This window comes from Equus caballus, chromosome 26 (assembly GCF_041296265.1).
Source record: "Equus caballus isolate H_3958 breed thoroughbred chromosome 26, TB-T2T, whole genome shotgun sequence".
Lineage (NCBI taxonomy): Eukaryota > Metazoa > Chordata > Mammalia > Perissodactyla > Equidae > Equus > Equus caballus.
In genome coordinates, this window is record NC_091709.1 from 40,335,045 (window position 1) to 40,347,590 (window position 12,546).

The 12,546-nt window shown below is 39.0% G+C and overlaps 1 protein-coding gene across 25 annotated transcripts in view; it reads left to right on the forward strand.

Moving 5' to 3' along the window:
• The window catches only part of TTC3 (tetratricopeptide repeat domain 3), a 150,240-nt gene that overhangs the window by 28,077 nt on the left and 109,617 nt on the right, over nt 1-12,546 (forward strand). For 23 of the 25 annotated variants that reach the window (XR_011432918.1, XR_011432916.1, XR_011432917.1 and 20 more), the window contains one exon: nt 5,144-5,198. Coding sequence is in view for 7 of the 25 variants with exons in the window: in XM_023630131.2 (XP_023485899.1) it covers nt 5,144-5,198 (55 nt within the window). In the remaining 18 variants the exon portion in view is untranslated. Of the gene's footprint in view, nt 1-635; nt 3,152-5,143; nt 5,199-12,546 lie in introns of those variants that run through there. The other 2 variants (XM_070252311.1, XM_070252310.1) reach the window with 2 other exon arrangements.

Below are 12,546 nucleotides of genomic sequence, written 5' to 3' on the forward strand. Positions count from 1 at the left end.
GCCACATGCGATTGAGGCCCCTCCCCCACCATCAGATAAGTTATTATTTATCTCCCTGGGAAAAGTTAGGGGTGGCGAGAGGAGAGAGCTCAGGAGTGATTAATCTAGCAAACCTACATGGAGGCTAGAGGAGGCGGACATAAGTGGTCTAGCCTAACACATTTTAGGGCAAAATGTAGCATATTGTGTATGAGGAAATAGATGGGGGGGGCTGGAGAAATAAAAATTTTGCTATGTGAACTCTTATTTCTTACCCTCTATTCAGCCTTCTTGCCATTATGTCGCACAGTTTTCAAGAGTAAATATCCATTTGTATGTCTTCAGTTTTCCCGTTTTCATAGATGTATGGTGCAGGGTATTGCTGCCGTTAATGTCGTACCTGCTCTCTAGAGTATTTAGACCCTGGGCTGCAGTGGTTTGGGTAGGCCGTAACACCATGAAATTTACTGTGCCCACTTTGCTTTAGTAGTACAATGTGGTCATATGCTAGTAAACGTGGCAATGTGATAATATTATATACATATATTAATAAATATTGTGATACTTACAGTGATTATAATAGTAATGTAATACTATGGTTATATTGTAGAATTGTATATTATATCATTAATTATAATAATGTAACATTCAACATTGATTCAACAAATATTATTGGGGTTCTGTTTATGGATATGTCAGGAATGAGCAAAAACAAGATATAGCGCCTGTATTCTAGATAGTAGGCCAGCAGTGTGAAGGTCTGTGGTGGGAAGGAGCATGTTGCATTCATGGAATTAATAGTGTGCCATGTGGCCTCAATACAGAGAAGGAAGGAGAGAAGTAGTCAGGGGCTAGAACAAGGAGGGTCTTATAGGCTACGTTAGGGCTGTTGGCCTTTGAGAGCGTGGAGAAGAGAGTAAAGGATTTTGAACTGAGGGGGCAGCATGATTAGTACCTTAAAAAGAGCAGTCTAGTTGCAGTGAGAACAGGTTTGCAAGGGAGGCAGCATGAGTGGGGTTGGCAGGCTGTGGCAGTACTCTAGGCCAGATGATACAGGCTTGGAGCAGAGTAGTGGCAGTGGAAATGGAGAAGTGGAAGGATTCGAGATATTTTAGAGGTAAAATTGACAGAATTTGCTGATGGTTTGGTGCTGAGAAGCAAGGGAGAAGATGGTGTTTGGAGGTTTCTGCCTTCAGCAGCTTCATGGATTACAGGCCCAGTCTCTGACACTGGGATCACTGGAAGAGAGAGATTTGTAGGAAGTAGAATTTGACTTCACTCTTGGACGTACTGAGTTGAAGTGCCCTTGAAGGATCTCAATTGGAATGTCATGTAGGCAGTGGGTTACTGGGTCTGGGATGTAAAGGAAAGGTTTGGGCAGGAGACACATATTTGGAATAGTTAACCTAGATGATTTGAAGTTGTAGATGTGGGTAAGATTGCCTAGAGAGAATCACTTGAGCTTTAAAGAAATACCTGCAACCCAGAGATTCTGATTTAATTAATTGGGCATTGGGTTTTTAAAAGCCCTCCAGATCCTACTAATGTGCAACCAAGGTTGAGATCTAGTCTAGAGAGAGTGAGCTGAGATTAGAAGAGGAGCTAGAACTGAGCCTTGAAGGACACAGATAGTGGCCAATTAGAGAAGGATGAACCTGCATGGGAGACTGTTAAGAGGTGGCCAGAGAGGTAGGAGAAAATCTGTATGTGTGGTATCATGGAAGTAAGAGAAAGAGTGGCCGGCAGTGCCTGTTGCTGCTGAGAAGCCAGATGGGATTTGGATTTAGCAATATGGACATCTTTTAGTTAACCTGGGGAGAGCTGTTAGTGGGAAGCTTGGAACAGACGCTGGATTGGAGTGGGTTGAGAAATGAGAGTGAGGAAATGGAGACCCCCAGCATAGACAGCGGTAAAAGGTATTTGGGGAGAGGCAGTGAGGAGCAGAAGAGGTGTGCCATTGTATTAGGATGTTTTTGGCTGCAAATAACAGAAAACCAGTCTGATTCAACTGGTTTAAATGATGAAGAAAACTTACCTCCTTCAAGAGTTTCATAAGAAGTTGACTTTAGGGTTGTGAATTTAGTGGCTCAACAGTGTCATCAAAGACCTAGGTTTTTTCAGGCCCCACTGTGTGACTTGGGCCTCAGGCTGTCCCCTTAGGATGGCAGGATGGCTGCTGTAATTCAGACATCAAATCAGGTATTACAGTCTCCAGCAGAAGGATGACTTTTTCTTGTAATCTTAAAAAAAAATCTTAATACACATACTGAAAAGTGTACAGTTCATAAGCGTATAGGTTGAATGTTCAGAATCCGAACAATTATAACCAGCACCCAGAGCACAACTGCAATAACCTCGGAAGTCCCCATTATTCCTCCTTCCAGTCACTACCCACCTTCTCCCCCAGGGTAACTACTATCCTGACTTGTAACACCATAGGTTAATTTTCCCTGTTTTTGTGCAATATAAGCAGAATCATACGGTATGTGTTCTTTTATGTTTGGCTTTCAGCTTTTTTTTTGAGATCCATATTGTTTGCATGAAGTTGTAAAGTGTTCATCCATTGCATGAATATAGCACATTTTATCCATTCTATTGTTGATGGGCATTTGGGTAGTTTCTAGTATTTGGTTTTACAGATAGTTTCACTGTGAACATGTGTATTCATTTCTGTTGAGTATATAATCAAGGAGTGGAGTTACCGGGACAGAGGGCATGCTTTATATTCAGCTTTAGTACATAATTTCCAACATGGTTGTGTCGTTTTACACTCCTACCAGCAGCATATGAGAGTTTCAATTCCATGTCCTCACAGTTAATTTGTATTATTTCATTTATACATTCTGGTGGGTGTGTAGTGATTTTAATTTACATTTCCTTAAGTTGATTAAGGATATTTAATTTGAGCATCTTTTCATATGCTTATTGACCACTTTGATATTCTGTTTTGTGAAGTGCCTGTTTGAATCTTTTAATTTTTTTTTTTTTAGTTGAATGTCTTATTCATTAGTAGGAGGTTTTTTTAAAAAATCCTGGCTATAAGTTATTGGTCAAATATATGTATTACAAACATCTCACACTCTTGGCTTGCCTTTTCACTCTTGATGTTTTCTTTTCACGAACAGAAATTACTGTTTTTAATATGGTACAGTTTATCACTTTTTCCTTTATGGTAAGCACTTTTTGTGTTCTGTTTATAATCTGCCTGCTCTAAGGTCACGAAAATGTTCTGTGTTTCTTCTGAAAGCTTGATTGTTTAACTCTGATATTCAGATCTATAGTCCATCTCGAGTTGGTTTTGTATTGAGTGCGGGGTAGGGTTCAAGATTCATATGAATGTCTAGTTGACCCAGCACCAGGTTTGTCCTAAGCTAACATCTGTTGCCAGTCTTCCTCCTTTTTACTTCCCGCACCCTCCCTTTCCCCCAGGCAGAGCCCCAGTACGTAGTTGTATATTCTAGTTGTAAATCCTTCTAGTTCTTCTCTGTGAACCATTGCCACAGTATGGCTACTGACAGATCAGTGGTGTGGTTCTGACCCGGGAACCAAACCTGGGCCACTGAAGCGGAGCGTGCCAAACTTTAACTGTTAGGCCTTCAGGGCTGGCTCCCAACACCATTTCTTAAGAGTACATTTTCTCCATGCAGTGCAGTGTCACCTTTCTCTTAGAGATCAGGTGACTGTATGTAAGGATCTCTTTCTGATTTCCTGATACGTAAGGTCCTATTCTGTTGGTCAGGTCATTTATCTTCAGATACCTTTTTAAAAATATATATATAGCCTTTTAGTAGGTATTGCTATCTAGTGGTATAAGTTACCTGGTTTTGTTCTTCCTTGTGATCTTTTTTTAAGAGTGATGAGTCCCCTCAGATCCCATTGGCCAGCACTGGGTCGTGTGACTACCCCTAAACCAATCAATGGAAAGGAGAGTGGGATTGCCATAATTGACTTAAACTAATTAGGAGTTATCTCTAAATCTTGTTGTAGTGAAATAGACCCTCTCAACAAAAGTCTAATAACCAGGTAGAGGAGGGGATAGCTGTTGAATAGGCTGCCAGCAGTGCTGAGGGTTTAAGATACATTTTTATTTGTTTTTTGAAGAGGAGAGAGCTGAACTTATTAAAAGTTGATAGGATGTTACACACCAATGTGAACGTATTTAATGCCACTGAACCATACATTTGAAATGGTTCAGATGGTAAATTGTTTGTATAAAGAATTAGTATTCATGTGAATGTGAAATGATGAACTAGCGAATCTTAACGTAGGTAAATAAGGAAGTAAAAAGAAAAGAAAGTGGATAAGTCAGTGAGTTGGGCACCCTGAGGAGATGGTAGGAATAGGTGAACAAGTAAGGAAGGAGCTATGTTATGGGGGAGAGTGGGATGCCTGGAGTTTGAACATTTTTGAGTGGCGATCAGTTCCCTGGGTGGGTGGCAGTGTGTGTGGCTGAGCTGGGGTAGAGGAGAACGTCGTTGAAGATAAGGAAGCCAGGAACCTGAGACACTAAGTGTTGGATCTGTTAGTACTTACAGTTTACAAAGTACTGTGCTTTAACATAGTACTTGACTTAGTATCTACCTCTAAACAGGAAGAACAGCATTATTATCCTCGTTTTACAGATGAGAAAGTGGGCCCAAGGAAGTTAATAACTTCCTGACAGCCCCAAGGAGAAGTAGTGATCGAGTGAACTTAACACTCCCAACCCCATCTCCTGTCCCGACTTTCGTGCTCTGTCCACTGTAGCTTTGCTAGTGTGTGTGTGAAAGATCTGGGAGTTTCATTTTTGGAGATCAGATCATGTCTTGCTGACATGTAAAAATAGTGCAAAAAAACTATACAGATAACAACAAGGAGTTAGACATAAATAAGATGTAGAGAAGGTATTTGAAAGGAATACTCTACAAATATTAAAACTAGTTATTCCTGGGTAGTTGTGATTGTGACTCTGGGTGACTTTTTTCCTTTGTTTTACTTTTCTGTATTTTCCAAATTTCCTATAATGGACATATGTTATATGGATTTTTAAAAATTAAAAAATTATTTTTTAACTAGGTTATATATGGAAAATTCAAAAAGTGCCAGTATATGCACAGTGTATAGTGCCTTTATTAAAAAAATGAAAATGTTTGAATTTTTTATTTCTTGCTTTTTTTTTTTTTAGAAATGCACTTGGTGATGGAAAGAGAGCCATTATTTTGAAGAACAATTGGACAAAGGTAGGTTTCTTTTATATTTTACATTGGGCAAATAATGCCATGCAACTTTGTGAAAAATCTGTTTACAGGGTATAAATCTGTATGTAAAAATGCTGGGTAAAATAATGCAGAGCTCAAGAATGTGACAGGGGCATCTTCAGTTCCATAACGAGAAAGAAGACTTAGCTCAGAAGTGGGAGGCCATGTGTGTCTGAGGAGGATGAGTAGCCCACAGGGATCTTGAGAATCTTGAGGGTAGCTTAGTGAGTGAGATGCCAGCACCACATTCTGGATGGATTAAAGACCTAATTCTGAAAAACGAACCTTAAAGCTCAGAAGAAACTATAGGAGACTATCTTTACTTAACACATAATGCACAAATCACTGGAGAGAAAAACGCTGATAAATTTGACTGTAAAAACTTGTGTATGTCAAGAGATACATGAATGAAATTATAGTCTGGGAGGAGATAATTTGTCATATATGTAGCATATCTAACTGATGGGATTTGTATCCAGAATATGTGAAAAACTGAAATAAGTAAGAAACCCAGTAGAAAATGGGCCAATAAAATAAAGGTGCATTTCACAGAAGAGGAATCCTGAATGGGCAATAGAAATAAACTATGTTCTATTTCCTAGTAATTAAAATTGTCCAGAGATAGAACAACAAAACCAAGAGAGCAGAATAGAGAGCCTCCAAGCAGATCCACATGTCCATGAGTACCTAAAACAGCGTGATGTTGTTTGGGTCCTTCACACTGGCAGAAATGGAAGAGACCAGTAGTCCTGAGTATGGGTGAGCGTGTGTGCTGACGGGAACCCTCAGTAAACTGGGGGGGGGAGAATTGGTTACAACCAACTTGGAGAGCACTATGATGTGCATACGCCCTAATTACTTGATTCTGTGTGTGTGTACCTCACAAACTTTCTTGCATACCTGCACATGGTGAGATGTACAAGATTGGACACTGCAGCATTTTAATGGCACAGAACTGCAAATACCTAGATATCCATTAATAAAGCAGTGGGTGGTAGTATTTTCACTTGATCAGAATTGTTACTATGATCTATCTGATCTGTTCCCTATCTTTAACACCTGTTATTTCTCCGACCTCACTCCTGCTCTGTGCCTTGTTCACTCTGTGTTGGCCTCCTCACTTTTCCTTAAACGTGCCAGGCCCACTCTCAGTTTGTACTTGCTCTTCCCTCTGCCTGGAATTAGAATGCCTTTCCCCAGAGCATGAGCTAGCTCCTGTATTTCCTTTCATTGTTTGCTGAACGTCCTCTTCTCCATGAAACCTTCCCTGGACACGTTACTAAAATGCCAGACCTTCCCTTTCCTAGACATTTTCTGTCATCTTCCTGCTTTACTTTTTCCCCTCTGAGCATTTATCACTACTGAACATACTCTATGTATTATTCAAGTTCTTTTTAAGGTGAGTCCTCCAGGACAGTGTGAGCTCCATGAGGAAAGGTATTTTTGTTAGTTTAGTTCACGCTTGAATCTGGACTGCCTGACAAGCTGTCTGGCCCAAAGCAGGCACTCATCAGTAAATCTTGGTTGACTTAGGGAGTAAATGAGTTGAATACTAGATTGCAATTGAAATGAGTTAACTGGTTTATCAACATTTATAGATTCAAAAAACAGTGTTGAATGAAAGAAGCAATAAAAGCATAATATAGGCTAGAAAAATACCTCTGAAATCTTGATAGTATTTCCTTCTGGGCAGTGAGAGAAGAGGGAAAAATCAGAGAGGGTACGAAGGAGATTTCAGGCATATCTGCATAGTTTTATTTCTTTCATTATAAAGGAATCTCAAGCAAATCTCACGGACTGTTAACAGTTAATTCTGGGTCTTTGTTATATTAATCTGTTTTCCTAAATCATAAAAATGTCTGAAATTTTTTTAAGTAGAATTTCAAATAAGACACAGACAGACATATGTTTCCGACTTCATTCCTGGCTTTACATAATTCGTTTATAAACTAGAGTGAGTAGAATCATAGGACTTTAGAGCCCCAAAACAGTGATTCAGGTGGCCTAGGAGTGTGTCAGAGTCTGGGGATTGTAAAACTCCCCAAGTGGACCTCTGCATCCAAATTTTGGAGTCACTTTTTAAATGCCTCATTTTATAGATGAAGAAATTGAGTCACAAAAAGGTAAAGTGAGTTTTGCAAGGTGTCATTGCAAGTAAAAGACAAAACTGGGTTGAGACTCCAGCATTGGATGTGCTTCTTATTTGAGGATGATCAGTTTGCTGCTGTTTTCACTGAATCATTATGCTTGAAACAGAATCTTTGCTGATCACTGAACCTGGCCTTTGGCTCTATAAATATTTACAGAATGAATGGATGATAAAATTCTTAAAACTGAATCCCAGCCTATGATACTGGTTTTCCAGAGATAACTTTTGCTATTTCACTCTATTTTCAACTGAGAAAGAGAGTACTGAAACTGTCTGACTTGGAGGACTTTATTTACAATCTTTATTCCTGACTTAATTGATCAAACATAAAATATTCACTAATTTTTAAAGACTTTTTTAGATTCACAGCAAAATTAAGAGGAAGGTAAAGATATTTCCCATAAACCCTGTGTCCCCACAGATGCGTAACCTTCCCTGTTATCAGCATCCCCCAACAGAGTGGGACATTTGTGAAAATTGATGCAACTAATGTGCACACGTTATAATCACCCAAAGTCCATAGTTTATCTTAGGGTTCACTCCCCAGGTATTGTACATTCTGTGGTTTTGGACAAATGTATACTGACGTGTATCCACCATTATGGTTTATATAGAATGTTTTCACTGTCCTAAAAATCCTCTGATCTGCTTTTCCGTCCTTTTCCCCAAAACCTTGGCAACCAATGATCTTTTCACTGTTTCCATAGTTTTGCCTTTTCCTGAATGTCGTATAGTTGGAATCATACAGCATGTAGCCTTCTCACTTTGGCTTTTTTCATTTAATAATGTGCATTTAAGTTTCTTCCATCTCTTTTCATGGCTTGGTAGCTCTGTCTTTTTAGTGCTGAGTAATATTACATTGTCTAGATATACCACGGCTTAGTTATTCATTCACTGGAAGGACATCTTGGTTGCTTCCAAGCTTTGGCAGTTATGAACAAAGCTGCTATAAACATCTGTGTGCAGGTTTTTGTGTGGACATAAGTTTTCATCTCCTTTGGGTCAGTACCAAGGAGTACAGTTACTGGATCGTCTGGTAAAAGTATTTAGTTTTTTAAAGAAAACGCCAAACTGTCTTGCAAAGTGACTGTACCATTTTGCATTCCTACCAACAGTGAATGAGAATTCCTGTTGCTCCCCATACTTCCCAGCATTTGGTGGTGTCACTGTCCTGAATTTTGGCCATACTAATAGATGTGTAGTGGTATCTCATTTTTGTTTTAATTTGCATTTCCCTAATGACATATGATGTGGAGCATCTTTTTATTTGTTTATTTGCCATCTGTATATCTTCTTTGATGAGGTGTCTGTTAAAGTCTTGGCTCATTTTTTAATTGATTGTTTTCTTATTGTTGAGTTTTAAGGTCTTTGTATATTTTGGATAACAATCCTTTATCAGGTGTGTCTTTTGGGAATATTTTGTCCTGCACTGTAGCTTGTCTTATCATTTTCTTGACATTGGCTTTCACAGCAGAAGTTTTAAATTTTAATCAAGTCCAGCTTATCAATTATTTTTTTCATGTATCATGCCTTTGGGTGTCAGATCTAAAAAGTCATCGCCATACCCAAGGTCATCTAGGTTTTCCACTCTGTTATCTTTTAGGAGTTTTATAGTTTTGTGTCTTACATTTAAGTCTGTGATCCATTTTGAGTTAATTTTTGTGAAGGGTGTAAGGTCTGTGTCTAGATTCATTTTTTTACATGTGGATGTCCAGTTGTCCCAGCACCATTTATTGAAAAGACTGTCTTTGCTCCATGGTATTGCCTTTGCTCCTTTGTCAAAGATCAGTTAATTATATTTATGTGGGTTTACTCATTTTTTTAAGATGGGATGTTTTGTGATGATTCCAGAAATATTTGTGTGGAAAAATACAACTTCTAGTGAATATTTAAAAAAATTGGTAACTATATATCCAGGTCATTTTTCATTTTATTTTACCAGAAAGAAATGCTCATTGAAGGATAGTTTAAACTTCAAGAACAAAAGTAGACTGTGTAAGGTCCATTCTTTAATTTTAGAGGAATCTTTTTACTTTAGAATTAATTATGAGCCTGAGTCTGTTGGGTCATGCCTGTAGGATAGAAGCCTGTATAGGAAGGTACTCTGTAGATTTCTGTGTGAGGGTGCGCCAGTTTTTCTTCCTTCTTTGTGGATACAGAAGACTGGTACATGCTTTCAGGCTTAAGAGAGAGTGAGTCATTGTATCCTAAAGAGTGAGAATTTCTATGGTATAGTCAACAGATATTCGTTGACATTTCTGTGTGCGTTGCCCTATGATGTTGTTATACGGGATATAAACCAGTAGCCTTACAGATGTCCTTAAGAACCTTTTAATTTTGAAGGATATGTTAGGAATCTTGTTTGTGAGTGCTAAAACCTATCTCCAGTTAGGCTTAAGTAGGAAAGGGAATTTATTGGCTCATGTAGTTGAAAAGTCTAGGGGTTGGCTTCAGGCTTGGTTGGATCCAGATCTTTACACATTTTTCTTCCTGCTTTTCAGCTATGCTTCCCTGTTAGCTTCATTTTCAGTCTTTTTTCTCTCTTTTCTCTGTGTTTCATTTTACCTGGGTTCTCTTTTAATGTCCTCAAGTTCACTGATCTTTTCTTCTGCAATGTCTAATCTGCCTTTATTTCCGTCCAGTGTGTTTTTCATCTTAAATGCTATAGCTCTCATCTCTAGAATTTCAGTTTGAGTATGTCTTATATATTTCATGTCTTTACTTAATGTATGCATTCTTTATTTTAGCTTCTTGAACATGTGGAATATATTTATAATAACTGTTTTAATGTCCTTGTCTACTGTTTCTGTCTTCTGTGTTATTTCTGAGTTGTTTTCAATTGATCAGTTTTTCTATTCATTATAGATATTTTCTTCCTTTGCATACCTAGTAATTTTTGATTGGATGCCAGACGTTGTGAATTTTAACTTATTTGGTACTGATATTTTTGTATTTCTGTAAATATTTTTGAGCTTTGTTTGGGGTACAGTACAGTTACTTGGGAGCAGTTTAATTCTTTGGAGTCCTATTTCAACTTTGTTAGGTGGGACCATAGTGGTATTTGGTCTAGGGCTAATTTTTTCTCCACAACTGAAGCAAAACTCTTCTGAGTACTCTCCTTGATCTCCATGAATTATGATGGGTTCCCCCTCTGGTTCTTGGGAACAGGCATTGTTCCTGGCCCTGTGGGAGTGCTGACTGATGTTCCCTTGTAGCCTTTCAGGTGGTTCTTTCCCTGGCTTGGGTAGTTCCCCACATGCATGCACTGATGAGTACTCAGCTAAAGACTCAGAGGGACTGTCCGAAGGTCTCTGGAGTTCTCTGTGCAGTTCTCTCCTCTCCGTGCAGCCCTGCAAACTTGAGCTGCCTTGGCTTTCCTAGAGTCATAGCTCTGTCTTCTTAACTGAGGCTGTGGTCTCTGTCTGGGTTCCTTATCCCTGTGCCATGGCTTAGGTGCTCCATTCAGTAAGCGGGAGCCATCGTAGGGCTTAATTTGTGTTTTTCTCATTTCTCAGACATCTCTCTCTTTTGTTGCTGGATATCCAGTGTCTTGCAACCTTTGTTTCATATACTTTGTCCTCTTTTGTTTGTTGTAGGCAAGAGATAAATTCAATCCCTATTATTCCGTCTTGACCAGAAGTGGTAATTAGGTAATTAGGGCTCTCTTGACTTCATTTTGAAAAAGACTTTTACCATGTAGTGGGAGCCCCAAACCGATATCCTTAATCACTGTTAATTCTAGTGGAAAGAGAACCTCTTTTAGTATCTATATAGTATACCTGAGGGATGCCTCAGACTGATACTGACTGAACCATCTGCCCACCTGGGGTTAATCACTGTGACCTGGGAGATGGTGCATTTCAATTGGCCGGTCTCCTGAGTCACAGCTATGCTTGTATCCTACCATCCATTGTTGAGATGGGGCACCAGAATTGACAGTCCTGCCATTACTTTGTGGAGTACATGGTGGCACCCAAAAGGAGCTGATGCTAGGCAGATGAACGACAGGGAATTTCCATGTGTATGATACAGAAGGAGGTGGTGTCAAAGAAGAGCAAAACTTCCTATTGTAGTTGGGTTCAAAAAACTCTCTGAGGTACCTTTAATTTAAACTTCTTTCAGACAACTTCAGCTAAGAGAACTGAATAAACTCCTTTCTCAACGGATAGATATTATTACTGGGTTTTATAGAATTTAGGGAAAATGACCCAGTAAAAGATGAGAAAGGTGGGGGAAAAGAGAGAGAAAGAGTGTTTTCTACAAATTTAGAAGGTATGGTTTATAATCTATCCTGATTTCCTATGCTGATTTTTTAAACATAGTTATCTAAACTTTGAAGTTGACATATGCCTAGAGGATAGGATTTTGGTCTTGTAGATTGCTTTATCTTCTTATACCTTAGAGGAAAAGCAGAGTTTAACCAAATGCAATCTGAGCTGGGATCTTTGATCTGAGCCTAAATTGTCTGGCTAAAAAAATTCTCTAGAACTGAGGTTGGGTTGGTGCATCAGAGCAAGATTGTATATGCACTGACCCTGCATAAACAAAAGTCCTTGTGGTTGTTTTTGGCTTCTTTTAGTGGAAAGCTCATCTTAAAAGGGTCACTTATTTCTGATTTCATATTTTCTCAGAATCAGAATGTTCTTTGTAAAATATGCAGTAAAGAGGAAAGAGCTCAAGACCTGGAGCCAGAAGATCAGGGTTCTTTGGTTTGCCTCTAAATAAGTATGACATGGAGCCAGTTTCTAGCCTCTTTTACTTGTAAATCACTTCTCAAGTGGAGATACTGTGACTAAAATGAGAGTTCCGTTTGTGAATAGCTAGAAGAGGGGTTGGTTGAGTTAGCCCCAGGCTTGGTAATACTAGCTTTCTAAATTAAAGTGTTCATGCTTGCTGTGGAAGATTTCTCCAAATGCATAAGTGGAGCAACTAGGACTGTGGTTCTGTAGCAAAAAACAGCAGAAAACAAATAAAACCTGATCATCGGAATTAAGGGTAAATCAGTGGTTTTCAAACCTTTTCTTAAAGCAAAGAACTACACTTAAAGGTGACATAATTAAGAGCCGATTAAGAGAGCTGGAAGGAAGACCTAGCCTAGACGCACCCTCACTGTGCCCGTGCCCTGCAGAGGGTTGGAAACCTGCTGCACAGGCTGCTGGTTCCTTCCAGCTCTAACGTTCT